This window comes from Python bivittatus, unplaced genomic scaffold (genome assembly GCF_059951505.1).
Source record: "Python bivittatus isolate LINGU-HERP-01145 unplaced genomic scaffold, Pbiv_v1 ctg000480_np1212, whole genome shotgun sequence".
NCBI classification, from domain to species: Eukaryota; Metazoa; Chordata; class Lepidosauria; order Squamata; family Pythonidae; genus Python; species Python bivittatus.
This window is the reverse complement of record NW_028277075.1, coordinates 51,830,836-51,857,920: the sequence shown is the minus strand read 5'-3', so window position 1 is coordinate 51,857,920 and position 27,085 is coordinate 51,830,836. Positions and strand designations below refer to the sequence as shown.

At 37.6% G+C, this 27,085-nt stretch overlaps 1 protein-coding gene across 1 annotated transcript in view; it reads right to left on the bottom strand.

Annotated features, from left to right (window-relative positions):
* SPON1 (spondin 1) overlaps positions 1 to 27,085 on the bottom strand; it is a 303,833-nt gene that overhangs the window by 13,637 nt on the left and 263,111 nt on the right. The window contains exon 8 of the mRNA XM_088145876.1: positions 10,247 to 10,448. Coding sequence (XP_088002002.1) covers positions 10,247 to 10,448 — 202 coding nt within the window. The remainder of the gene's footprint in view (positions 1 to 10,246; positions 10,449 to 27,085) is intronic.

The window sequence follows — 27,085 nt, the reverse complement described above, 5'->3', positions numbered from 1 at the left end:
ACTACTTATAATAAAAATATAAATAAAAAGAAAATATGTTCAAGTCTGCTGCCCATACATTCATTAGACATGAGTATTTCCCTCCTGATACCAATTCCTTACATATGATGAAAAGACAAAGTTAGCCTATGAATAAATGAAATGTATTCATTTTATGTTCAGCTCTAATAACCCCTTCCAGGAGCTAACAAAACACAAACACATCAATCATGTTATAGAAAACCAACCAACCAACCAACAAAAACCCCAATAAAAATAATTCAATAGCATTTATACCCAATCATCAACAAAAAAGACTCTTCAAATAGTAGAAGCTATTAGAATTAATTTAAGGATGTTATTTTAGAATCACAACAAATTAAGATGAAAAGAACCAAATTCCCTAAAGCCATTGCATTTTTTTCTTCAGTTTTGAGCACAAATCACCATACATTATGAGATCTGAGTATGAATACAACCTAAGGAATCCTTTCTTATTCCCTATCTATACAGCAAGGAGAAAAATACACAGTATATTCAAATGTTCACTTCCTCTGTTCATGCACATTTCTCATTAACTGTTTTCATACTTACATAGGAAAATAAATATTCAGACAGAAATTGAGTATCACAAAAGACTTAGAGCTTATACCTATGATCGTTGTGTACCAGTATTCATAAACAATTTCCAGTTTCCCCAATGATGTCAGGTTGACTAAATCGAAAGACTAAAACACATTCTCATGCTGTGTGTATTTATTACCATTCTTGCTTGTTCTATCTTTCAGCTTGAAACATAAAAAATACAGTTCAAATGAAATGACAACAGTGTCTTGGGGATGGGTGGGAGAGATCAAAATAGGCAAGATGGAGGATGAAGCACCATGAACATGCACATTAAAAAGGGGTGGGGCTTGCATCCCAACATTCTATCCACCACATTGCTGATTCTGCTCTCTCCCTGCTGACCCTGCACTATAGACATGTCCTATATTCTTACCCACACAAACATATACTGGCTATTCTTTTAAATATTCCTCTAAATCTGTTCAAGACATTTGGTCATACATGTAGCCGAGTTCAGCCCATCAGTCATAATGTGTAACATATCAAATGCTTGACAGTTAAGCCTTGCTTATAATAAAATGCCTGTTGGGTTCTTGGTGTTCTCTGAGCTAGGTTGTTTTCCTGCAGATGTTTTGATAACAGGTGTTTTGTTAGGTAACAACATCAGTGCAGTTGGCTGGCTGTTTAGATAGTAGCTTGTCCAACCAGTCTTGATGTTAGGAAAATAAGGCAAACTATCTCATACCAAATAAGAACATTGGTCCTTATAATTTCATATTATTCACAACAAGTGGTAGATTTCAGATAAAGATCTTCTTAGTGCAATATGAATAGTACTTGTACCTTTTGTGTGGAAAATTTGTGTTTTATATATTTTGCCAAATATGAAGTACAGCAATTTGTTTGTGTCTGCAAATGCAAATTAGGCTAAATATAAGTGAAGCTTTGTAGTCCTCTGTTTCTTTATTTAAACCAGTTCTGACCATTTTATTTTATTGATTCTTGCTGATTGAGGGTAAAGGAAACTGTCCTTTCAAAACCTACACAAAATTATCCTAGTATAATTTTATGTTCCACCTGGGGAAAATTAATATTTGTTCCTTTTCATTTTTTCTCCCTTTATTTAGATTAAAATTGATATTCAAGAGCACTAACTGCTATGATCAACAGGAAACAATGAAGAGAATAGGCTCAGCAAACATTTTATTAACACTGCAAAAGATGCTTTCTGAATTAATGTTATAAAAGTACCCTTGCATGGAGAAAAGCATAATACACATATATTATGTGTGATGCAGAACCTCCAGTTTAATCTGGCTCTAAACTAAATGTAACTAAGTAAAGCAACATAGTAACATGGGGGTAAGCTAACAGAAAAACATGAATCAGGCAAAATCCAATTGGAATCATCAAATTGATTAGAAAAATAAATTCAATTTGATGACTTGAATCAATTCAGAAAACTGATATGATTCAAACTGGAAATTTGAACTGAATGGTTAAATCAAGTCAATGAGATTCATATTTTGTACATGATTCAGAAAATGCACAGAGACATCCAAATCTTCTGGTTCAATGTGATCATCTGAACGGATTTATTTTCTGATTTAACTTTGAAAATCTATTCTCTGCAGCAATTCATTCAAATCACATTTGAACTGAATCTCCAAAGCAAACATAGACACAGCCTTATAACTTGAATCATTGCTTTGCGGTTTACCGTGCAGTTAAACACTATGAATCATTTTGTTCATAACTTGAGGATGGATCTCTGAAGCTACACCCTGCTTTCTTAGACAGGAGAGTAATGCTTTTACTTTGGGTAGTAGTGTTCTGGAAGTGTCCTCTTAGATCCATGGAGGGGGAAGCTTGCCCCACTCCCTCTCAGTGATCATGCTGCAGATTACTGCTTCAAATCAGCAAAATGTACTTTGGGGTGTAGTTTTAAAGAGAGACAGATACATGCACACATCTGGAATATTCACTTCAGGTGGGCCTATATAGCAGGGTTTTTCATACTGGGTTCGGTGGATCCCTAGAGTTCCATGAGAACTTAATGGGGTTATGTGAGAGACTAATGGAGAAAAAAAATCAAATAACTTTAATATATAAATTTGCATAAATAAATTACAGCAAGCACAAGCGTTGTTTTATTGCTAATTTTCTATCACTAAAGCTTTGCTTCTTGATCAGAGGTTCCGGGAATTTTTTTTTTTTTTTTTTTTTTAACTAGCAGGTTCTGTGATCTGAAAAAGTTCCAATAACCCACCTTATAGTATTGAATTACTCAAAAAAAGCTTCTTTTAAATGGTTGATATTCTTGTTCTATGAAAAACATGCAGCATTTATGTAAACTTCTAGCATTCAGCGTACGCTTGAAAGAAATCTCAGTCCTTTTCTATGCAATTTACATTTACTTTACAAGTAACTGATTCTTTAGCTTGTGCATTTATTACCAGAAGCTAGCAGAATTTATCACCTTGTAAAGCAACAGCTTCTTTTACACAATGGCTACAGCAAACAGGCAGGAGGCAGAAGCATATAATAAAGTGCCCACAGGAAGTAGCTTTTTAAATGCTTTGTCTTGATCAGATCAAAATCACTCACAAGGAAACAGTTTGGGGATGCAAGAAAGTGATTTTCATTTCCAAGGCACTTGACTTGTCCTGCATAATCAACTCAGCAGTACCACAAACAAAGTTAAAAGCTCTCCCTCATACAGAAACTTTAGATGAGAAAAATTTAAATAGCTGAATCCTACTTTAAGTGGCCAGTGAAAAGATAAGCAAATGGAACCATCTGTATTTCAGAGTTCACAAGAAATGACAATTATATTACAGCACCATGTCAGCAGCTTTGATCTGGATCATTTCTGAGTAACCTTAAGGGGGCTATATCAGAGATGTCCATTTTTCCCCATACAAAATGTCATTTCCCCCTTAATTTTGTGAAGCCAATGCATTATTCTTAGGATTGGGCACTAAGCCCATTCTGTTTACCGAGCTGTATTATAAAAAAGTGTTTCTCCAGAATGTCTCACTTCAAATGTTTTTCCCCTCACCAATGCCACTAATGGAGCAACAGATGCCGTGGAGGTATCATCTGCAATTTGTCCCCATGGCTAAATGAATGACTAGGTTGCTGGTTTGCAGAAGTGAAGGAACTTCACGTTCAAGTCCAGATCACATGGCTTTGGAGCAGCTGTCTGACACTGGATTCTGTATTATCTACTTATTTTTCAGCTGCGCATCTGAATGTTCAATGTTGTTCAGTGATTGGTAGCATTTTTCTTTATTTCTTCAATTATTTAAAAGGCATATTATTGCAAGTGCTTGTTTAAACACAAGTCTCTTTAAGGCAGATCTATTCTGTTAGTTCACAGGGGACTGCCAAATGCTACTTATTCATAACTAAAAGAAATTAAGAAGTATAATCAGTATGCTTGTAGTTCTGTGGATGCCCTGCTGCAAAGAACCTTATCCCAAAGGATCAGGCCAGGAAACTCAGTCATAATATCTTCTTTTCAGTGGAAATTGTCAATGCAAGCAAATTCTTTTCCTCTGATCAAAAAGCTTCAGGTGCCACTGTACTTGTCTAGTGTATGATATGGTATGGAAAGACAGGAAATGCTTCTGTTTATTAATTTTTAAATGAGTTTCTGAATCTATTATTATTTTTGACCAAGATTCCGTTTTCAAGGCTTAACAACAAATAGTTATACTAGTCAACAAGTAGTATTAATCCCAGTTTCTGCTGACACTGTTATTACTGACTGAGAGAGGAAGTCAATTTATAGCACCTTAAATTGAGTACTGCTGACCTATAGTAAGACGCGACTTGGAAAGGATGCTACATAGTAAACCCTGAGATTTAAAAAAAAAAAAAAAGGGGTGGGGAGAGAGGGAAAAATCCAGGATATAACATCCAGGAGGAAGGCAATAATATGCTTGAAAACAATAATTTTGCTAAATAGCACAAAATGATGGTAGTCAGGAAGTTTGATAAGATCACACAGAGCAGTACAATGACAGAACAGTAAGATATCAACCTTCCTGTTGTGAACTGCAGAAATCACAACAGGATTGTTGCATTGTTCCAAAGAAACTTTGGGTAGAAAATGGCATATGGCATTGGTTATCTCAGCATGAATGCTCATAAATTGGAGGAAATTATTTTCAGTATATGCTCATCAGATGGCCTTCAGAATGGCTTGCTTTTGCCAACGGAACATTAGAATCATATTTGTTTGAACATATTCTTCTATGCTCTAGTAGATGAAAATAGTTTCTGATTTGGCTAGTTAAAAAAGATAAAGAGGGAAGTAATGATTTTATCATGGGTGGGACACTACAAATATTATATATATAAAATTTCTCACTCATTTCTGAAATATCTGGAGCCTAGGGGGAAGGGTACTTTTGTTTTTAACTATGTTTTTTGTGGATCGTTGTGAGTCTCCTAGAGTCATCATATAAGATAGGTGGCCATATAAGTCCTGTAAATAAATAAGCAAACAAACAACAGCAATCTCTCTCTCTCTCTCTCTCTCTCACACACACACACACACTTGCAGCTGTAGTAGTAATACATCCTTTTACATGTATATGCACATATCTATATGACAGAAAAACTTGCAGCTGAAGAACGCAACATGTGAGATTTCCCATACACACAGGATGGTCAAATCAATTTAAATTTGAGTAGAATGAATTTTGCACATATTTGAATGCATGTTCTTCTGGCCTATTTGTTTGTTTGTTTGTTTGTTTATTTATTTATAGAGTTTATATGGCTCCCTAACTTGAACAGTGCAATTCTGGATGGAATACAAAAACCCTCCCAAATAAAACAATATTCAGTAATAACAGTGATAATCACTAACACATGACCTGGCTTTCTTCTGAAAGTGGCAAATGTTTGCACACTCTCATGTTTATGATCTGAATTCAAACGATATCTGTTTCACATTCCTACCCTCTTCCACAGGGAATTTACCTTGGTGCCAACGCTTGGGGAAATAACCACATTTTTAAAGCCTTTCTAAAGGCCAGCAGGATCAGGGTCAGCTGAACATTGGGAGGGGGGCAGGGAATCATTCCAAAGGCAAGCACCACTACTGAAAACACATGCCATATGGGTTCCATCAGATGGCACTGTTTCAAGGAGAGACAGGCGGATGTCCTTAGAAATTGGTAGTTGCACAAATCACTTGGTCTTGTGCCGTGTAGAACTTTATAGATGATAACTAGCACCATGAATTGCAGCCAAACGCTGATAGGAAGACAGTGTAGCTCCCAAATAGTGATGTTATATGGCCTACTGTGGTGTACCAATAACTATCTGTGCCACTACATTCTGGACCAATCCTAGCTTCTGGATGGTCTTCAAGAAGAGTGTTGCAACAGTCGAATCGAGAGGTGATTAGGGCATGTGTGACAGTGAGCAGAGCCTCCTGATCTAGGAATGGGTACAGTTGGCACACAAGACAAAGTTGTGCAAAAACTCTCCTGGCCACAGCTGCCACCTGCTCCTCAAGCAGGAGCTGTGAGTCCTGGATAATCCCCAGGTTGTGCACTAGGTCTCAGCAAGGAAGTGCAACCCATCCAGAGCCAAAAATAGAAAATCTCCAGTTCCAAGAGGTCCAAAAACCACAACCACTTGGTCTTGGTAGGGTTCAGCTGAAGCTGTTCTTCCCTGTCCAGACCCTCATAGCCTCCAGATACTGGGATAGAACCTCAGCAGCTTCATTTGTAGAGCAGGGGCAGAGATGGACAATTGAGAATCATCAGCATATTGATGCTGCTGTACTTCAATGGATTATCTCCCCTAGTGGTTTCATGTAGATTGTTCAAAAAAAGTGGGGAGAGGGTACAGCCCAGAAGAACACCAAAAAGCAAGGGTCAAGAGCTAGATAATTCTCCTCCCAACACTGAGTGGACCTGGCCTGCTTTCATATTAATGTGCATACTTTTTAACAAATCCATAAAAAATTCTAAAAGTAAAAAAATACACTGCATTAAGATAGTCACTGAGGGTTTCCTTTAAAAAAAAAAAACATTTAATATGCCAAGTAAGAGTTTTTCTTTTAAAAGACAAATGAACTTTCCTTTCAGATCAGAGGGAGACTTCTGTTTTCAGAGGCAGAAATTAGAAGTCCTTCTACCACCTAATCTCAAAAAGCTACAAAGGTGGGCATGGTTTTCTCACTACTGTATTTTTTCCCCCTCTCTTTTTTCATGAAAACCACTGCTTCCTCTGTCTGGACAATACAATGGAGAACATAGTCCAGATATCCTAACTTGTTTTTTTTTATCTACAATGCTGATAATTTCTTGTTTTCTGAAATTCTCCTAAGCAAGCACAAAGGAGAAGCTACAGTCTTTAGAGTTCAGCTCAGCAACATGTCACTCCATTTGCAATATTTTCAAATAAATTCAGTCAATACATATATGGTATTGCTGGAATAAGCTATATGTTCAATCTCATTCACCAAACATACCTTTATGATCAAATCATGTCATATATATGTTATGATTTTATATATAAAACCAAGTTATTTTATAGTGCAACAAATAGATTTATATCTTAAATACACATTCAATTTTTCCAACACTTCTGTCTTTTTAATATAAATATAAAGGAATTTCATATTTCTACTCCTAGATATATTACAGCCCCTTCCCTAAACACACACAGTGACAGCAAGGCATTCTAGGTGTTAGGAGCAGTTATTGATCTATAGCAGTGATGGCGAATCTTTTGGGCTCGACGTGTCAAAAATTCGGAAAATGCCTAACTTGACTCTGCTGGTGTGTCACTCCCCCACCCTGAACAAAAGAGAAACAATTCTTTACACATTCATTTATTTTAAAAAAAATACAGTCCAATCATTTGTGGTGCTATGTATTATATAAAGAAACATCAAATAATTACAAAAATGAAATATGAGTAAAACAAACTCAATTTCTTTGGTAACTCAAACAGGAAGAATAGTTGTTGTTGGGTGTTGGTGAACGCTAGTGTGTCACCCAAAACATCGTGATGTGTCACCTTTGACACACGTCACAGGTTTGCCATCACCGATCTATAGTCAGCGGATTCTCTGACTTTTCAGAATTCGCTAGAGTGTGAAGCTGGGCCAAGGAGATGGACCAAAAAATTCTTTGACGGTCCCTCACAGAAAGAGAACGTCTCATTCTTTATAGCATTAAACTGATTTTGGGATGTATATTTTCATGATTTTACAAAGGCCAAAAAGACCACCTCATTTCTAAAATAAATCACCAAAGATCTGTTGAGGTCCTCCTAATACTGCCTACGTATTTCTAGGAAGTTAATGGCTTTATGGAAGCAAATGAAGCTTTTTGTTTCCCTAAAGATAAAAACGTGGGTGAATATTGTTAATCAAAAGAATATAGGGAGAAGAAGTCAGTTTTGGTTGAGATCCAGCTTTTTCTTTTCCTCCCAAGATCAGCCCAAAGTTTACCTGCAACTTATCCATCCCTTGTTTACACAAAAATTACTGTATGTGTGCTGCTCAGGAGATATTGCTTTGGCTATGTAATATTAAGATATTGCTTTTATTAAAGGGCTGTATTTTCCTTCCCATCCTAAAAACTATAATGGGCTGAAGGAATAACCTTGAGGAATAGGAAGAAGAGCCACAACCAAGACAACAGTCAGACAAAAGAAATTTGAATCTGAAGCAGAAACGTAATTTGAGAAAGTGTCTCAGGCTTAACCCTTCCTAGTTCTCTTGAAGATAAAGGGAAGGCAGGGTGAGATGCATCTAGACTTGCAGTATTGATGTCAACCCTCCAAGGTAGACCAGACTAGGAAACCAAAGTGATGAATACTAATACTACTTTTATTATAAAGTTACAATAACATCAACTTGCAAATCTGAATATGCATCCCCCCTCCCTCCCATTATCTTCCAGCATATTCATCACCCAAATAGAACAGGAGAGTTTCTGGAGAATATATGCATTGCCAAAAGGATGGACACTGAGGGAGCAGCATGGGTGACTTGCCGGGTAGGTACTATGTCTTCTTATTGGAAGAATATATCACTTGCACCTGTTGCAAATGTCAGCCTGTTTCCTTGATGGAATGATGAAAATACTGGAAGCCAGACTTAAAAAAAAGTCTAATCAGAGAAGGTCAGAGTCTTATGGTGTTGAGTGGCCTCTAAATCTAGTAAGAAATATATAAGCACACAGGTATCACACAGAAAGCTCTTAATGAAGGTCAGCAGAATGACTTGGAATACTATATCTAGTTCTAGGCACTACTCAATAAATAGGACAAGAAAAAGCTGGAGAGGATTCAGAGAAAAGGCACCAGGATGATAAATGATTTGGAGGCTAAGACCTATGACGAACGGTTAAAAGAGAAGACTGAGAGATATAACCACAAACACTCAAGGGCTGACATGTTTCTGTTGAACCTAAGAGTAGGACAAGAATCAAATTAGAAGAAAGGAGATTCAGGCTGAATATTAGGAGGAATTTCTTCAAGGTAAAGAACTGCTAAGTAGTGGAAAAGTCTGCTTAGAACTGTGGTGGGTTCGTTTTTACTGGAGGCTTTCAAAGAGGAGCTGGATGGCCATAGAGATAGCTTATGGATTCATGCACCAAGCAGGGGGTGAATGCTCCTTTCCCACGCACACGATAAGAAGGCCAAAATAGGTATATAGATGTTCAAAGGGAAATTTTTAAGGCTGCAAGACGAGAGGCAGAACAAAAGTACAGTAAAGACCATCTGAAAAAAAGTTGCAAATGATAGATGTTATTCCAAAACAAAAAGGAACCATTAAATTTGTGTTCAGGTTTTAGCCTTATTTAAGCATTGCTTGAGTACAGCAAAGTAGATATGCTTCTTCATCCTTTATGCAGTCCTGATTTAGTTCATTAGCTTTACTGAAGTTCAAGTTCAGATTCAAATGAACATTCAATATGAAAAAGTCTAAAACTGAAGAAATAGGGTAGGCAGGGAAAAAAAGGACAGTTGCATTCCCATCCACCCTAAAGAATTTACAGTCTTCACAAAAGGAGACGAAGGCATATTTTTGTTCTTAGATGAAATTCAAGGCAGTTTTAATAAGAGTTTTCAGCTAATACCATTACAAAAGGCTTCCTTCATTAACCTTCCACAATGATATCCAATGCCAGTGAGAAGTTGAATGTATCTTGATGTACAATTTATGCCACTTTTTAAACCTAGACCCTAGATTGTCCCTCCTGAAAAATCATTCCAATACTATTAATTTGCTTATTTGGTTTAGTGCCCCGTGAAATTCCTCATGATTTGCTTCAAGATAATCCTGCCAACTTGCTTCACACATCCCTCTAGGTAAAATGTGGGTCATAACTGCAGGCATAAAACTACAATAATTCTCCTCTAATTTTATGTATTAGTGCTACAGATAAAAAGGCATGTTTAGATCTTGTCAGTAAGATCAACAAGGGGTTGTAACAACCCAATCTGCAATATTCAATGTATCAGCTCTCAAAATATTTTGATTCCCTTCACTTCTGACTAAATGCTTAGGACCAGAAGACATGATATTTTAGCTATTTATTAGGGATATATGCTTTACCCTTCAATACATTTCCTGGAGAACATCTTCCATGAGTCATTCTATGATTCAGTCATAAAAGCAGCACAGATTTTAGGAAGACGTAAGTATTCCTGATACCTCATAGGTAACTCCACTGTCGGTCCCAGCATCCCACGGGATCAGATCCTGAATGACCTTCTGGACCCATCCACAGTCCTTGGTGCACAAATCTTCAGCAGAAAGCCCCACGTTCCAGTCAGGACTGGGGCCTAGCATGGTAAGGAAAGACATAAGGTGGCGTGTTCTGTCCACAGAAAATTCAGCAGAGGGAGCTGCTCTCCTAAAAGTAAAAATAAAAAGAGGGCTAAAGTAAAGATTGCAACTTGAGAAATCACAAGCATGTGTGCAGAATGAAATGACAGCAAAACCCAGTCACAGCTGTAACCCACTGAAGCGCTGCTGTGGAGAGAATTAAACCTCAGTTAATATCATGCTTCCTACCAGCTGCATTTAAGATCTCAGCTTTATAAAACAGATAAGGTAAAATAATTTGTTTTTATAGAACAGTATTTTTTCAGGCATTTTTGTTCAGGCATTAACAAGACTCAGGGAAAGGAGTCTGAGATACTCGCTCTTGTCACCCTGACCTCTTTGTCTTGACAGGGGGCTTAGTAAGAGAAATAATAATTATACATGGCTTAGCATGGTTACAATGCTTCACACATACTTCTGGCGCATATTGGTGGAAGGTTTCTAATGACATGGACCATAATGATGGAAGAGTGATCTTGCAGACCTTGCCGGAAACTTAGAAATGGAGGGCATGTCCCTCTCAATCTTCCACTAGTACCTTTTTTAAAAAAAACTGAAAACGGATAGAATGTCAAGCATTTATGTGTAATGAAATGAGTTTTACTCCATTCCTGGATTTCTTTCAGAGTTTTATTTAGACTTCACTTGCAAAGGAAATACAAGAATTATTGTCTAATGCTTACAGAAAAAACACTTTGTTTTACAATGCAATTCAACAGGCGATGCTGTTGAAGCATTCTCAAGGCATAGCATCTGGATGAAGTTATCTGAAACGCTGAGACTGGCAGCATATTCAAAACAACTATTAATCGGATTTTAATGCTCAAACGTGTGAGATTTATAGCAAAAGGCAAAGGATGATGCAGCCAAGTATTGTGCAAATTTCTGCCAAAATAAATTCAGGGTGATAAGCAGTACACCCTAATTTTTGGGAACTTGCCAAAGATTCCTTTAAGTGGAGGATATGTTGCCATATGGAACCAATCATGTTGTTTTAATAAATCTCCAAAGGTCTTCAGTGATTGACAGGCCATTTATCTGAGGATGAGGCATCCATGCTGTGAACAAAACTAGTGCATTAGAAATTTACTGTCTATGCTAAATTATGCACAAGTAGTGCCTGATCCTACTGAAGCATCCTATTCTTGGCAACTTGTGACAGTGACATCTGGCAGCTGCTCTACTTTCCAGGAAACCAGCATGGGTTGTACCAACCTGACGACAAAAATGAAGGCCAAAAATGATAGGGTTTGAGAATGGACCATCGCTTTGCAAACTGTTGAAACTGCACTGTCATATGATGCTGTCAGCATCAGGTTTGAAACTACAGCCTGGCAAAATTCTCATTTTTTGCCAGAAATGGCAGCAGTAGAATTACTGGAATGTTTGTTATCTTTTCTAAGTTCTCTTCCCTGAGAAAGAAAATTGCCCATTAAGATCCTTATAACATTGCATGGGCCCTGCAGGTCATGGTAGTTTTTTAGCATGAAATGCAACTGGAGGGAGCAGAATAGCAACTCTTGCATTCTCTAACAATAGTGCAAGCATGTTTCTTAATGTGAATATCAGAAGAGGGCAGCTGGATCAGAACAAAACCTTGTCAAATCCTCTTCAGTTTGACAGTTCCATTCTTGATCTGGGGAAGACATTCTAACTCACAAGATTTCTGGAGAGATGTTACCTCCTTTTTTTCAGCTTTTCTTAAAACAAACTATTCTTTAAAAGTTCACTTTTTGGATGTTTTCCCTTCTGGTCAGTTTCATAACCAATTGTTCTGAGGCCTAGTCCTTTCAATGTTTTACCCTAGCTATGCAGTTAAAATCATTTTGGATGCCTTCCCCATTTTGTTCCCCCTCTTAAGATAACCCTAATATTATCCCTAAGGGAGATAATATTTCCCCAGGACTAAGATGGCTGGGCCCACCCATAATGATTCTTTGCAGTAGTTTGCTTTAAAAGAGATTTCTCTTTTGGTTTGGTTCCATGCCCTCCTCCGTATACAAGCTGACATCATCCTTCTTGATCTTCTTAAAGCCCCTGTTCTGGAGAGCGACAAGAGACGGAAAAAGAGGATAGAATGATATGCACTTTTCTGAAGTGTGGAGCGAAAGGAATGTGCGTGCAAATGTGTATCAAATAACATGGTAGATGAAGATCCAGATAGTGAATCCCATTATTACTCTCTGCCTGAGGGCTTACAACTAAATGCAGCTACTGTAAATCTGAAGACTGGTTCTTCCAGCTCTAACACTGCATTGACTTGCTTGCTTGCTTCCTTATTTATTTATAAATAACTTTTATAAGTCACCCTACAGCTGGTCATTCTCGGGGTGATATATAGTAAAATACAAGTAAAAGCCAAACAAACTGCAATTTTTATTTATTTATTGCATTTTTACACCACTTGTCCAGTGATTAACTATTAAGCTATGGCTTTAAATGAACAGAACCTGAAACAGGCATTATAAGAAAAACTGAACGTAACTCAGAAACAGTACAATTTGATAACTGAAATTCCAGTTAAGGAAGCCCATTGTTTGTAGGCTACAAACTGTACTGGGATGTCTTCAGGAAAATGTTTGAGATATTTCTAGTGAGTCTGGTTTTCTATAAAGAAATGTTATAAAAGTAAGACTGTAGCTAGGCTTTTAATTTTGCAGTGCACATATTTGCAGAAGAATATGACTGTAGATAATACTTACCCAATTTCTTTCCAAAAGCCTGAGAAATATTCAAGAGCGAATTCTATTCTTTTTCCTGTGCTTTATTGTAAAAGTCTTCCCCATGCTGTTAGCCCAAAATGGGTAATACAATGTTTAAATTAAAATATCCAAAATGATCTAAAGTACAGTGTATCTTACAACTGACAGTAAAGCCATAACATCCAATGAAGTATGCCATTTAAGAAACTTCAGCCCTTCAAACATAGATAAAAATTCAACTCAACAAATAATATAGCTTTCATATTTCATTCAGTTGATCTGAGGTAAATGTTGGAATTGCTGGCAAATTTCAGTAATGCTGCATTTACTGGGGAAAAAAAGAAAGAGAAAGCACATTCAGAGATACTTTAAAACTAACCCATTTCAAGATAGTGAAGAATGTTGAATGTTTGAAAATCTTTCAGGAATATACTATGGAAAAGTGTATATATTTAGGCACACTACAGGGATGATTTTGTTGGTAATTGAAAATGGGAAGGAGTCGGTATATAACATGATTTCTTGATGAATTGAGAAGGTTTGTTTTTTTTAAGTTAAAAGAACATGGCAGACATTAATCAGTATTCTGACTGCTTACTTATCTATAGCAAATAAATATACCTGCTTTCCCCCCTTTGAGTGGGTTGGTCAAATACCAGTACAGTGGAACCTCGGGTTACGAACTTAATCCGTTCTGTGACTCTGGTCGCACCCCGAATTGGTCGCAACCTGAAGGAAATTTCCCCATAAGGTTCAATGTAATTACCGTTAATCCGTTCTGGCGTGGAGGACAGGGAGGTGGCTATTGCTTGGAGGGAGAGTCCCCCTCCCTACGACCATGTGTCAGGGGTGGAAAATGGTCACAGACCATGTGTCAGGGGCGGAAAAATGGCCGCGGACCACGTGTCAGGGGCGGAAAATGGCCGCGGACCACGTGTCAGGGGCAGAAAAATGGCCGCAGACTGTGTCACGGGAGGGAAAATGGCCGTGTATCCTGTTCGTACCCCGAGGCGGAGTTTGCAAACCAAGGTAAATTTTTGCAGCCGGAGCTGGTCGTATCCCAAAAAGTTCGTTAACAGAGGCGTTCGTAACCCAAGGTACCACTGTACTTTTAGAAGAAAACTCCTGGGGACTCACATTCTATCTTTGCCAAGCCTACCAATACTAATTCTGTCTTTTGTTTTCATCTGAGGCCTCCTAAGTGAAAATTTGCTAACACTGTGACCCAACACTTGCAAGACGGATAGGGTAATATAAATGCTATAGATGAAAAGACTTCTTCTGTCATCTCATCTATTACCTGGCAGCTATGATAAGATTGTTCTCTTTTTTAAAAGATTTTTTTATCCCACCTTTATTATTTTTATAAATAACTCAAAACAGTGAAGATACCTTATACTCCTTCTTCCTCCTACTGTCCCCACAACAACAACCCTGTCAAGTGAGTTGGGCCGAGAGAGAGCGACTGGCCCAAAGTCACCCAGCCGGCTTTCATGCCTAAGGTGGGAGTAGAACTCACAGCCTCCTGGTTTCTAGACCAGCACCTTCACCACTACACCAAACTAGCTCTTTTTTCCTTCTTCTTCCTTGTAGTGGTGCAGTCAGTCTAGTTCTAATGTCTCAAGCCATTAGTGTTCATTTCTGTGCTTTCCTTGAACAAACATGTCACTCTGCTAAGAATATCTTGATGGATTGAAGAGCACCAAGTGAACTAAATACTAAGGTTTTCAACTGATTTAGCAGGCTCAGGGTTTCAACTGCAGAGATCACTTTTAGGAATGCTGCAAAGGAGCAGACTCCAGTTGAAATCAATCATATTTGCTATAGAGTCATCACAACACTACACTTCCATAACACTTCTGGAATATGTTTCTGAAACTAATGGACATTTTGCAGTTGTATTATTGAAGGGAATACAACTGTTAATAGTTTGCTTCAGAATATGATCCCCTTTGCAATCCTTCTCTATAAACAGTTTAAATCAGAATGGTCAACTTGTGGCTTGGGTCTTTTTTGTGGCCTCCAGAGCCCCTCACATTTTCACTGCCAAATTCAGGAACAAATCATGAAATAACAATAATGCACGTTTTCACTGATTTGCAGCTCTGTCTAGTGACCTAATTATGTTACTGCCTTGCCCGCTGCATCTCTCAACTGTCAAAAAATAAACTTCAGCACCTTGTATCATGGCCTCCTTAGAGAACTCTCGAAGTATGAAGATGAGTCTAGGGATCTCAAAATCCCATTTTTTTGGCCCACAGAGCTTCCTTTGGCTACACTTGATGAAAATTGGTGGCAGTTTCTTTAGATGGGAAATATACAAAAATTGCATCATTAAAAAAAAAAAAATCTCCAAAGGATCAAAATTGTGTTCCTAGCCACTTTGCACTGCCACCATGCTTACTGTGACCCCCAGACACCTACAAATTGTTAAGTGAATCCACTGTTGCCTGAATAAAAAGACTTTATGTTTTGCTGTAGCCCAATAGAGACATACATACCTGAGAGTAAATCCCAGTGAACTCAAAAATTTTAGTTGGCCAACTGGATGGGCATTCTGAGTATATGTGGAAGTGCCTAAATGATTGTAGTAGGTTTGTTTCCTGCTTCGATAGCCTAATTATTCCCTGAAATAATTAGGTGTTGTAAAATAGATGGGAGGCATTCCATTCCTTATCTTGGCTACTGTGACAAAAGAGCTAAGAGCAGCCTCTCCCATCTCATGCACTTCCAGAAGCCCAAGTCAAGAAAGGCATGGAGAACATGGGCTTGCATGTGAATCTGTGCCATCCACTATCCTGTAAATGTAGGGTCTTTCCATTTGTCTTTTGAGAAATGTAGGCAGGTGTTTTTCTCTGTGAATTCCCAGTGTTTCCATATAGTTAAAGAAATATCTGCACCCGAATGATTTCAGATTGCTTCATGCTGGGGACAAGAAAATAGGAAAGTCTGTGACAGGACAAAGCTTCTCGGGTCAGCGGTGTCGACAGTGCACTGGTGAGAATAGCAGGAGGAAAATGATGGCATGCTAAAAGGAAAACTCTGAGTGCTAACCGGGGGTGTTGAAAGAAATCCTGCAGTGTGTAGTAGTAAATCTGAGAGCAAACGGTTTCTTCTTTGTTAACTCCATGCACATAGACATGTATACACATAGGCACACATACATAAATTGTTCAGCTTGTATTTGACAGGAATATGGCACAAGAAGAAAGAAAGCTTGGGATAGGGATGATTGAATATGATGAAAAAAGAAGGTTTATAGTTTGCCTTCAGAGTAATATTACTGAATGCCCGCAGTATATTCAGATGCCTTCCATATTATACTCATTCCACACAAATGCCTTTTAACTGAAGCTCTCTGTTTTATGGAGTTAAAGGTAGGTTAGGCGAGTTTTGTTGAGATAATCCTTGGGATATGAGGAAAGTCTATCAGACTTTCTCTTGACCTACTGTGCTCCTTCCTGCAACAGAAATATAAGGTCTAGGAACTGTGGCAAGAAATGATTTTGTTCTTCTTCTTTCTTTTCTTTGGGCAAAACAGAGGTCAAGGAAAGAGTTAAAGTGCTGGAATTCTTTTGCCAAGAAGAACAGATTTCACTCCCCGCAACATTTATACTGTACAAAAGAAAATACAGTGACTTCCAGTCAGGCTGAGCCAGACTCAGGTTGGCATGGGCAGCGGGGAGGAGGAGGACATTTCACTAAGGCCTACAGGACTGCTTTGAAATATAGTCAAGGCTAAAGGACAACAATAAGACCATTTTGTTGTGTTGATTGTAAAAAATAGTTCGTAACAGCCCAGGGAGAAAATGAGAGCTGGTTCTCAGATTGGTAAGAAACCTCATAATCTTTCTAAAATAGTCAACAGGTGCAATCTGCCTCTTCTTCACAAAAGAGACAAGCCTCCTCTTTGCAGGCAGGCAGGAGGAGGAGGAGGACTTTAGCTTTCCATCCAACTTTGTCTATATATAGGTTTCTCATTTGAAAGTAGAACACTTGCCAGATTGTTGTTACTTCTTAAGAAATCTTACTGATCAGACCTCTAAGAGACTTGTTTCTTAGATTAATCACTTCTAGCCCAGGTTGCTACAAGAGAAAACTGATATTAACTGTTCTTTCATGGACCGCTGCATTCTCCTGGCAGTCATTCAGATATCAACTTAAGGATCCAAAAATGTCCCCCTTTGCAGTCACAGACCTTTTTTTTTTTAATGCTATTTGGTTGGCAGAGCTTTATGTTATGAAGTCAATGTGCTCGGGCAAAATGTAACTATTTTTTAATCTAAATTAATGAATGTTTGGGCAAACAATTTGCTTTTCTTTGATTAAAACTAGGATATAAAATCTTTAAGACTTACAGAAACCGCTTTGGAAGCTATTGTTGGCCATCTGCATTTTATTGATATATGTCTGCAGATGAAACAAATATCTAAGGTGGCAATATGAAACTAAACTGTGCTGCCTCAGACACCAGAACAGTGTTGGAGGACCAGAGCTTTAAGTTGTGGTTCTCTGAATCAGGCTTTTACAAATTACTGTTGTGAATCTGGAAGGCATTGTGGGTGTATTCCTTAAAACATTTGTTTACATAACTCAACTGCATGTATCACAATGAAACTGGCCCCAAATATGGAATGGTAATCCCTTATGTCTATGTACTTATCTTCCTTCAGTTTCCTCTCTGCCATTCCTCCAGGGAGTCAGAAAGAGTGCACACATTGGTGATATTAGAAATGCTTCTCTGGAAACCTAGTGCTATTCTCTAAATGTCCAAGATGCCTTAAAGCAAGGGACAAACCTTTCCAAAGGTCAGGAGACATATCTTGCTTCCTAGACCACTGGAGAGCTGCAGGTAGTATCAGAGAAAGGAGTCTGGCCAATTATTGTGACCTGTTTTAAATTTTAAGAATGTAAATGGAAAATCTATGAGAAGCAAACTATGCCCATTTCTACTCCGAAAAACCCTCAGTCTCTCCCCCCACAGTCAAAATGACCAAAATTGTGCCACCGAATGGGGCAGAAAAATGCAGATCTCAGAAGCAAGCTTTTCAGCCGTGTGTGTGTATGTGTGAAGAGTGTAATGTCCATTTCCATTCTTATTATTTTTAACAAAACAAAAATTATGCCACCAAATGTTGGCAAGAAAATTTTAGGGCTGCCAATGGAGAGATGGGGCTACATATGAATGGTGACCAAGCCTGCTTCTGCTTTAAAGGGCAAAACTGCATTATTTTCATCCTAGGCCTTTTACTTTCAGCAATCATATACTTTCATACTTGTACCCGAGGCTGTCACTCACCTGGGTGGGTATGTGAACAACTGCAAATCCAAGCTATTGAAGCAAGAAAGGTGTACTATTTGAGTAATCTTGTGTATCCTAATTTTGTATACTGTAACATGTAGTATAATGGAAATAGAAGTAGCCTTTGCACAACAGCATTAGCCTGCCATGTTGCATAACAAAATCAACACAAAATATCTCAGAAGGAAAACAAATTGTATATCTGTAATTGAGGTCAAAACTATGACACAGTGTAGTTTACTGTAGTTTACTTTATAGCTGTATACAAATCAAATTAAGAAAAAGAATTCAGAAAGACATTAAAAATAAAGGCAACAGAGAAAAAGGCAGTCTACAGTACAACCATAAGATTTACACTTGTTTATGATGATTACAATCAATAGAGAAAGAGAAAAGTAATTAGCTATGGCCACCAATCACTAGGTCAATATACAGTATGAGATTTACTGAGTACATTTGAAGGTGAAAGTAAGGAATATAGTACTTGACTTAAGACCTTGGAATACCTCAGTACAATGACTTACTAGCCATTGGAAAGGCAAATGACAATGCTTTAAAGTTCACGATCTTCATTGTTTCACTCTCTACATGTTGCCACTAAGCTCCACAGCCCTATTAATGGGACAAAACAGAGATCATCTTTTACACTTCTTATGACAAGAAAATGGGCTTTCAGTATAGGTAGATAACCAGGCTGAAGCGGATGTGGTTAGAATAATGGGCATTACTTTACTATCTTGGACACATAAAGGAGAATCTATCTGGATGTCCAAGATAGCAAAGTAGTACAAGCAAGCAGAAAGGAGCTCCAGTTCTGGAAATGTGGGTTAGGAATCAGAGAACAGGGAAATTAAACTTGATGAATGAGTTGCAAGCCACGAAAATTCGATGGATGGAAAATTCCACGATGGATTGTGGAATTATGTGACAGAGGGATTGTCCAGGATGGATCCCCAATGATAAAGTATGGTTCATAGGAACTTCTGAGAAAACTCTGGGCTCAGTAGTTCCATTTTTACAGACAGACATTTTATAGACATGTATCTTCATAACTAGTTCATATTTTCCATCAAGATTTTAAATCAGCAAATTTACAGTTCCCTCATGAACTACTTGACTAAAGATTTATAGAAGATAGAAAACATCTGTATTTATTTGGAATAAAGTTCAATTTACTTAATGTTTATATTCAATTAAGATAAAGGACATATTGTTTATGTGTTTCCAAGCAAACTATTTCAAGATTCATGTATTACTGATGGTTATGAGACTATTAGTCACGAAGCCTTTTTCAGAGGAAGATGCATTAGTTAAGGTCCTAGGAAATGCCAAAATAGATACACATATTCAAACTACAGGTGTACAGAATTCATTATGGCTCAGCAGAAGGAATATTATTCTGCTAGTATTTCATTCGTGGATTGCTTTCCACTGGGCATTGTTCAAAAGAGTTAAAGCCTGTTTCAATCTGAACCCTTAAGTGACTTCATAGAATTCCTGTTGAGACTTAAATGTTGAGAACTTTGTGAATAAAATAGCTCACATTCAAATTAAGTTGGCTGAACTAATTCAGCTGTTCATGCAAGTAATGTGTTATAAGAACACAAGCACAACCCTGATGGATCAATCTTGGGCCCATCTCACCCAACAGTTTATGGCCTCACAGGGGCCAACCAGATTCCTGTAGGAAGACACACCCACCTCCTGCTGCCACTGCCCTGGAACTGGTTTTTGGAGGCATGCCCCCACAAATGCGGAAGTAACACTGAGTCTTGGCCATCACACCTTGTAATAGATTCCACGGGTTAATTATGCCTTAAAAGAAGTACTTTCTTTTTTCTGTTCTAATGTCTGTTCTTTTGCCAAGTCTGATTTTTATATATTTGTTAAAGCCTGTGTTCCTAGCTAACTGAAGGAGTGTATCTGAAGGAGTGTGAACTATAAGACATTTATTAATCTCTTCTCCCTACCTCCATTCTAGGACTTTATGGGTCAGCATGACTAGCTGGGTATAGAAGATGATTAATGGCTCCTTGCTTATCTTGAAGAAGCCCTTTCTGAATTTGGAAGATTATGCTAATTAACAGCCAGTTGATATTTTTCCCCTTTAGAGACAAGATACTTGAATAGATGGTGACCATGTAACTCTAAACATTCCTAGATAACATGCTCCGTTTTATCCTGTGTTTTGCACTGCAACAGATTTTCACCTGCCCCAACGTTCTTCAGAGGGTGCTGTCTGGGTAAAGGTAAAATGGGTAAAATGAGCAGGGAAAAAGCCTTTTCAGTTATGGCTATGAGAGGCAGCTTGGCACCACACTATTTATCTTTTCTGCCATAGGAAAGACCTTATTTTAGCCCGTTAGGCCTTTCAATCTTTTCATTGGGTCCTTCTGTTACAGAACCTAAGGGTAGGATATTATTTTTTTATGTATAATTTACATTAAATAAGAACTCGGGCCTCACAATTTAATGGAATACCTTTATAAGCTCTGATAATGTTCTCTTTCCCATCCATCACTAAATTTAACAGAGCATCAATGACTGTGTAGGACCTCACACCATAAGTTTCTGAAATTAGCACTGAAATGCTTGATTCTTTGTTCCCTAAAATATGGAAACTCATCACTCAGCACCCAAATTCAGACAACTAATTTCTAGGGCAAGTATGCCAAGCTGTAGCTATAATCATTAGCTGCAAGGGAATATCCTTCAGAAAGAATGTTCTCTTTTTCATTGGATGCTGGCACGGTCATCATTACACACCAGCAGCAGAAACAACACTGCTTGTGGGAGAATGAGAACTGATAAAAGTGAAGTAGCCCACAAATCTGGATTTCACAGAAAACAAACATTGAAATGGTCTGCCTGGTCAACAAGTACACTAATGTTATTCTTCTGAGTACTATACCACTGGCTGTAATATATAAAAAAGTGAGACAGCGTCATCCCTGAAGCATTTCTTAAAGCTTTCAAGCAGTTTTCAATCTAAAGGGCAATATATTTTATAAGCAGCAACAAGCCTGCAGTGGTATTTTCAGTTCTTGGATAAAATCTCTAAAGTTGTTAGACATCACAGTGTTGCTATTAAGCCTTAAAACACATCATTTCCTTTAGTAATGGTTTAAAATGCCAATCAGTACTTCTAATATGCAATTTTTAAAATTGGACTCAGGCCTAGCTGTATTTTAGGAAATCATTTTAAAACTTAACAAGGTGCATTACATTTTGTAGAACTGGCACTGCAAGTACCCTACAAAAATATTGACATTTAATTATGCATCTATCTATATATCAAGTATATTTATGTATATCTATATCATCTATCTAGATGTGAAGGAGAAACAAGCATTTTGGAGCCCACAGGGAGGCTCGCATAGCTCTTGCTGGTCATTCTTTAAAGCTGCTGTATCACTTCCTGGAACTATGGCTACAACTCAATCCTGGGAAAAGGCACACGTAGATTTAAGATGTTGCCAACTGCTGCTTCAAATCACTTTTTTCCCCTTGAAAGTGAAGAAGTGAACAGTCATAATGGATGTTAGGAGAGTTAGTCTGCACACAGTCACAGCACAATAACAATCTGATAGCTGGAAAAACCAAGGAGAGATGGAAACAGCCATTCAACTGATGAGGCCAAGTCTTTGTAACACTGTTTCTATAGAGAGGACTTGTTCTTGAAACATGGTAGTTGCTCAAATCCTTTGGTTGTGGATTCTTTTTAATACATTTTATTTATCCAAAATCCTTGGATTTCTTGTGAGCTTGTCTAAATCGTTCATTGATGCCTTTGGGGTGGAGTCCAGCAGATGTTTTGGCTCAAGGACAGGTAACAGGTGCTCTCAAAATAATTTATAAAGACTAGTCATAGATGTGAAGAAATTGTCTGGTTGTTGCTTTTAGTGAGCAAGCAAATCAGGTAAACTATTGTAGGATTGATTTGGATATGACATGGAGTTATTTATTTATTTATTTATTTATTATATAAACATTTCTGAATCACTTCCCAAACCATACTATTTCAAAGAGATTACACATCTAACAAAACATTTAATACTGTATTTCAGATTAGCAATCATTTTTCTGGTCAGAGAGGCATTGCATATGAAAACCTAATCCCAAGGAATGGATTGTTACATAACTTTGCTATTAAACCTTTTAAGAGATTTTTTTTTCTTTCCCATGACAAGAAATACCTTTTAACAAATCTTCTCAGATTAGAATTTTTAATTTATTTTATTTCTGAACCATTAAATCATCCAAGCAAACAATCACTGAGTCCTCCCATGATTCCCATGGTTTTTAAAAGAAGAATGGAATAAGCAGGTCTATTCTTGACAGTAAATCAGTTGTATCTGTGTTCACATGGGAAATGATGGATGCTCCGTTATTTCTACAGAGAAGCTTTGGTTCTAGCATCTTCACAACTGGAGTGGAAATCCTAATGCTAAGGGGGCAATTTGGCTGAAAGAAGGGCTCACTGTCCATCTCGCTATCACCTTAGCCCTCACCAAGACCAAGGCTGGGCTGGCATGGAAAACTATTTTCTCTTGCGTCAACACAGCTTGGACCTGTACATCATGGTAACTGGCATGTGGTATATGTGGAAGTCAAAGAATGGGTGATTTCAGTTGTACATGCAAAATTCAAAGGGAGGTTACACACCTTGTGGTAGGTTAGCAGGCATGTTTGGCACTTAAGTTGCATTATGTATTTTAAAATAATTGTTAAATAGAATTTTATTAGGCTGCAAACATTAAACCCAAAGGAAGACTATTTATGCTTCAGTGTAGCACACATGATCAAGTTTACAGAAAAGTAAAAACAATGCAAAGGAACTGCCTTTTTTAACAATTGTAAGCTTGTTGTAATAACAACAATTGTAATACACAGTGACCTTTACAAAGTTCAGAAATCTAGGATGAAAGAATCAATAACTGTGGCAACAATGTCTTCCCGTAAGTCAGATAATGGAAAATCACAAAATATGGGGAGAAAGGAGAGAATGTTATAAGCATATCTAATTTTGAAGAGGAGAAGTTGCCTTCAAATAAATAATAAATAAGTCCTTCTTGCTCACAATTTGAGCAGTGTGTGTGTGTGTGTGTGTGTGTGTGTGAAAGAACATAAGCAGAGTCAGCATAGGGCTGAAGTTCTTCAAGTACAAGAATCACCTAAGGTAGTTTTTCTAGTGGTCTAAGTCTGTCCCTAGAAGAACAGTTAAATAAGGGGATGGCTAAAAATATCAATTGTCCTGAGTAGTTGTACAAGTAGAGCTACCCAGAGTTGCTTCAAGATGGGCAACCGTACAAATCTTTTAAACAAACAAGTAAATAAAAGTACATATATGTATAGTCAAAACTACAAAACAATACTGTGGAATCTTAAATACACATTTATTATGGTGTTTTGTTTATAACATTCATATCCTGGCTTTTTTTTTTTTAAAGATCTCACATATAAGATACACGCTTTAAGATGCCACAAGACACTTTGGTGTATTTTGTTAAACCTTCTAAACTATCACACTCAAAACTGGCACCCATATGGACAGGAAACCAGATGGGCAAAATATGTTGAAACCACACAGATCCCAGCAAGTTCTTCCTGACCATCAAGCCAGTGTTGGCACTGTATCAGTACCAGTGCACTGAGCTGAGTAGGATCAATTTCCCCAGCTGGTCCACACAATAATTCAGCCAAGATGGCACCCTTATCAACAATCCATTAATGCAAACAAATGCAAGTTAGTTTCACAGATGCCAAATTGGAAATTAATTAGAATTTCTCTACTAAAGTTGGTAGACAGCTGAAGAATGATGACATGGAGCTGAGAAAACAATATAATTCACTTTCTTCCCTCTTAGCCAAACTCAAAACAAAAAAGCTTCAGTAAAATGTCTTTTTGCAATCATATAGTACAGCATATAATTTTGTTCTCACCCTCCTTTCATGCTTGAGATGTGCCTTTTGTTATGTATCACTGTTTCACACTCTATTGTTGATCACATTAAAGGAATCTTTCCATGCTAGACATATCCTGGTTATCTTTAGAATGATTTTAAAGTGTGTGGGGGGGACAGCTTTGCTTGGCACATCATACTGTTACCATAGAGACATGCAACTGTCTTATCTTCCTCTTTCTTTTCTATAATTCTCAAACAGCAAATGTTTGTTTAACGCAATACCCTACAATTTATAAAAGGTTAACATACTCAAACGTATCTGGCAGCATTGGTTTCCTAGCTCTAATAACCAATGTAAAAATCTGTTGGGAGGGGGCAGAGAGCACAGAAAGTAAAATGTGGATAGTTACAAACTATTTTACTCAGAAAATCTTAAATATATATATTGCATCATCTTGGATTACTGTGGTACCCAGAGCGATATGCCATTATTATAAAAGCTGTAACATGACCATTTTAAACAGCAGTTAAATAATTATAATAATAAACTTTGATAAAAGTCAATACAGGCAATATTTATAAGTAACAACAACAACAATAATCTAGAAGAAAAATCAGCTTCCTCAAACCACCTTGCTGCCATCACACAGCAATAACCAAAACAGATTTTTCATAGGAGCAATTAATAGAGTGGGCCAGGACAGTGGTGTGAGTAATGGTGATCTAATTCTTGCCCAGTATAACAGCTCTCCCCCCCCCCCAGCTGTTATTAGCACTGGGAAAGAAATTCCCACTGGCACTCTTTAGGGTTTACCATTAGACCCAAACCGTAGTTGTGGGAGAGAGGGCAAAGGAAGTCTCCCCTTCCTGTTTTGGCCTTCCAGAAGCTTTTGACAATGGAATTATTCTGAAGCCCCTATGGTTAGTAGGATACCTGAATGGTTGATTTTATGGTTTTATGTATTGAATGTTATTTATTTTATTTTTAATCATATCAAGAATGTTTTACTGTGTATACTTAATTACTGCAACCTGCTGAGAGTCTCATTACAGTGGCAGGCGGTATAAATCTGACAAATAAATAAATAGCTTGCGGTAGGGATATCGTCTTTTCTCCAATATCATGCTCCAGAGCTACCCAGCATCTCACAACAGCATTTTATTTCTTTCAAAACAGCTACATTTGTGCAATTGCTCATGGGCCCAAATCTACTGGCCAAATGATCAAAATAGGTTTATAAGACACAGCAGTTCTCTGTGAGAAATACATTCTTTGAGAAATGTATTATTCGGGGAGATGATTATTGCAGATTTTACTTGGTGACTTGGATGGCTTTCCAGATCACTTATCCCACTTCATCTATCACCAGAGCATGTAGCCTGGGAAATGACAGCCATCCCATAAAAAGAGATCATGAAACACATCCTTGCTCAGCCATGAACCACAGACTTTTTTAGACTAGTCTACCTCAAAGACAGACTGAGGGTTTCTAAGAGAATCAGGTGGAATCAGATGAAGAGCAGGATACAGCAACCACCTGTTCAAATAAAATAAATGTGTTTGCTCTCTTTTAAACTGGAGTGCACAACTGGCCCATGTTTGCAACCCCAGAGCCTTCCCTTATCATGTTGCTGACCTTCAATATTGAATTACAGCAGTTCTCCTTAAAATTTGTACCTATCCTTCCAGGGATGATATTGGCATCACTGCCACATCTCTTAGATGTTGAATAGCCCTTCTCCCCAAAAATGTAATAATAAAAGAAAGCAAAACAAAAGGTCCCTGGAAGGAATTTATACTTGTCGAAGTTACCCATGAGATAGTTGCACTGAGTCCCAACCAATTTATTTCTGAGCAGTTACATATAGAATTATACTCCCTGTTGCTTTAAATGGTTAGATTGGAGCTTAATTACATCCAAGTTTAAGGGATCAATCCTACATGTACTATAATTATTTAAGTTCCTTTAAATTTATGCACATAGTACTTCAGAATGTGAAAAGATAAATGTGTTGAAATATAACAATGCAAATTCTGTGTTCTTGCCATTAACATTTTGTCCCTTTTTGAAACAGCCTGAAATTTCCATACTGAAAATGCTTGGCAAACTATAGAAGCCTATATTTTTGATATCATTATCTTGTATAATTAAAATAAATGTATATTAATTTCTGTTTGAAGGTATATTAAAATTCCAGGACAATACTTGGAGCAAATGCCAGGGTATTCAGTGATGATGTAATGGTATGTGGGAAAGGCCTTGGGAGATGGGGCGAAGAGATGCTGCCTGGGGAATGGTCAGATAAGAGAGATCATAGCCCACAGTTGAATAATGGGTGGAGAAAGAGGCTCAGAAGGGACCCTCCCTAGCTTCTCAAGCTGTAAAGAAGATGGTGGGAGATTTGTACTCTCTTTCTCTTTGCATGATTACGGTTGATAATAGTTCTGTGCAGCTTGGTGCAACCTTGTATGTGACAATAACATTGTTCATTAATTATGAATGACTGATTATTGTATGCTGCCCACAGTCACTTCTCATGAGATGGGTGGCTATGCAAATTTGTTATAAATAAATAAATAAATAAATAAATAAATAAATAAATAAATAAATAAATAAATAAATAAAAGCATTGACAAAGGAAAAGAGCTTGCAATTCAGGTGGGCCTGAGATGCAAAGGTCTGGAGAACTGCTGGATGGCAGCAAACACTCTTTGCTAACTCCTAATGGTCATATGGATCTCTGCAGGCCAGAT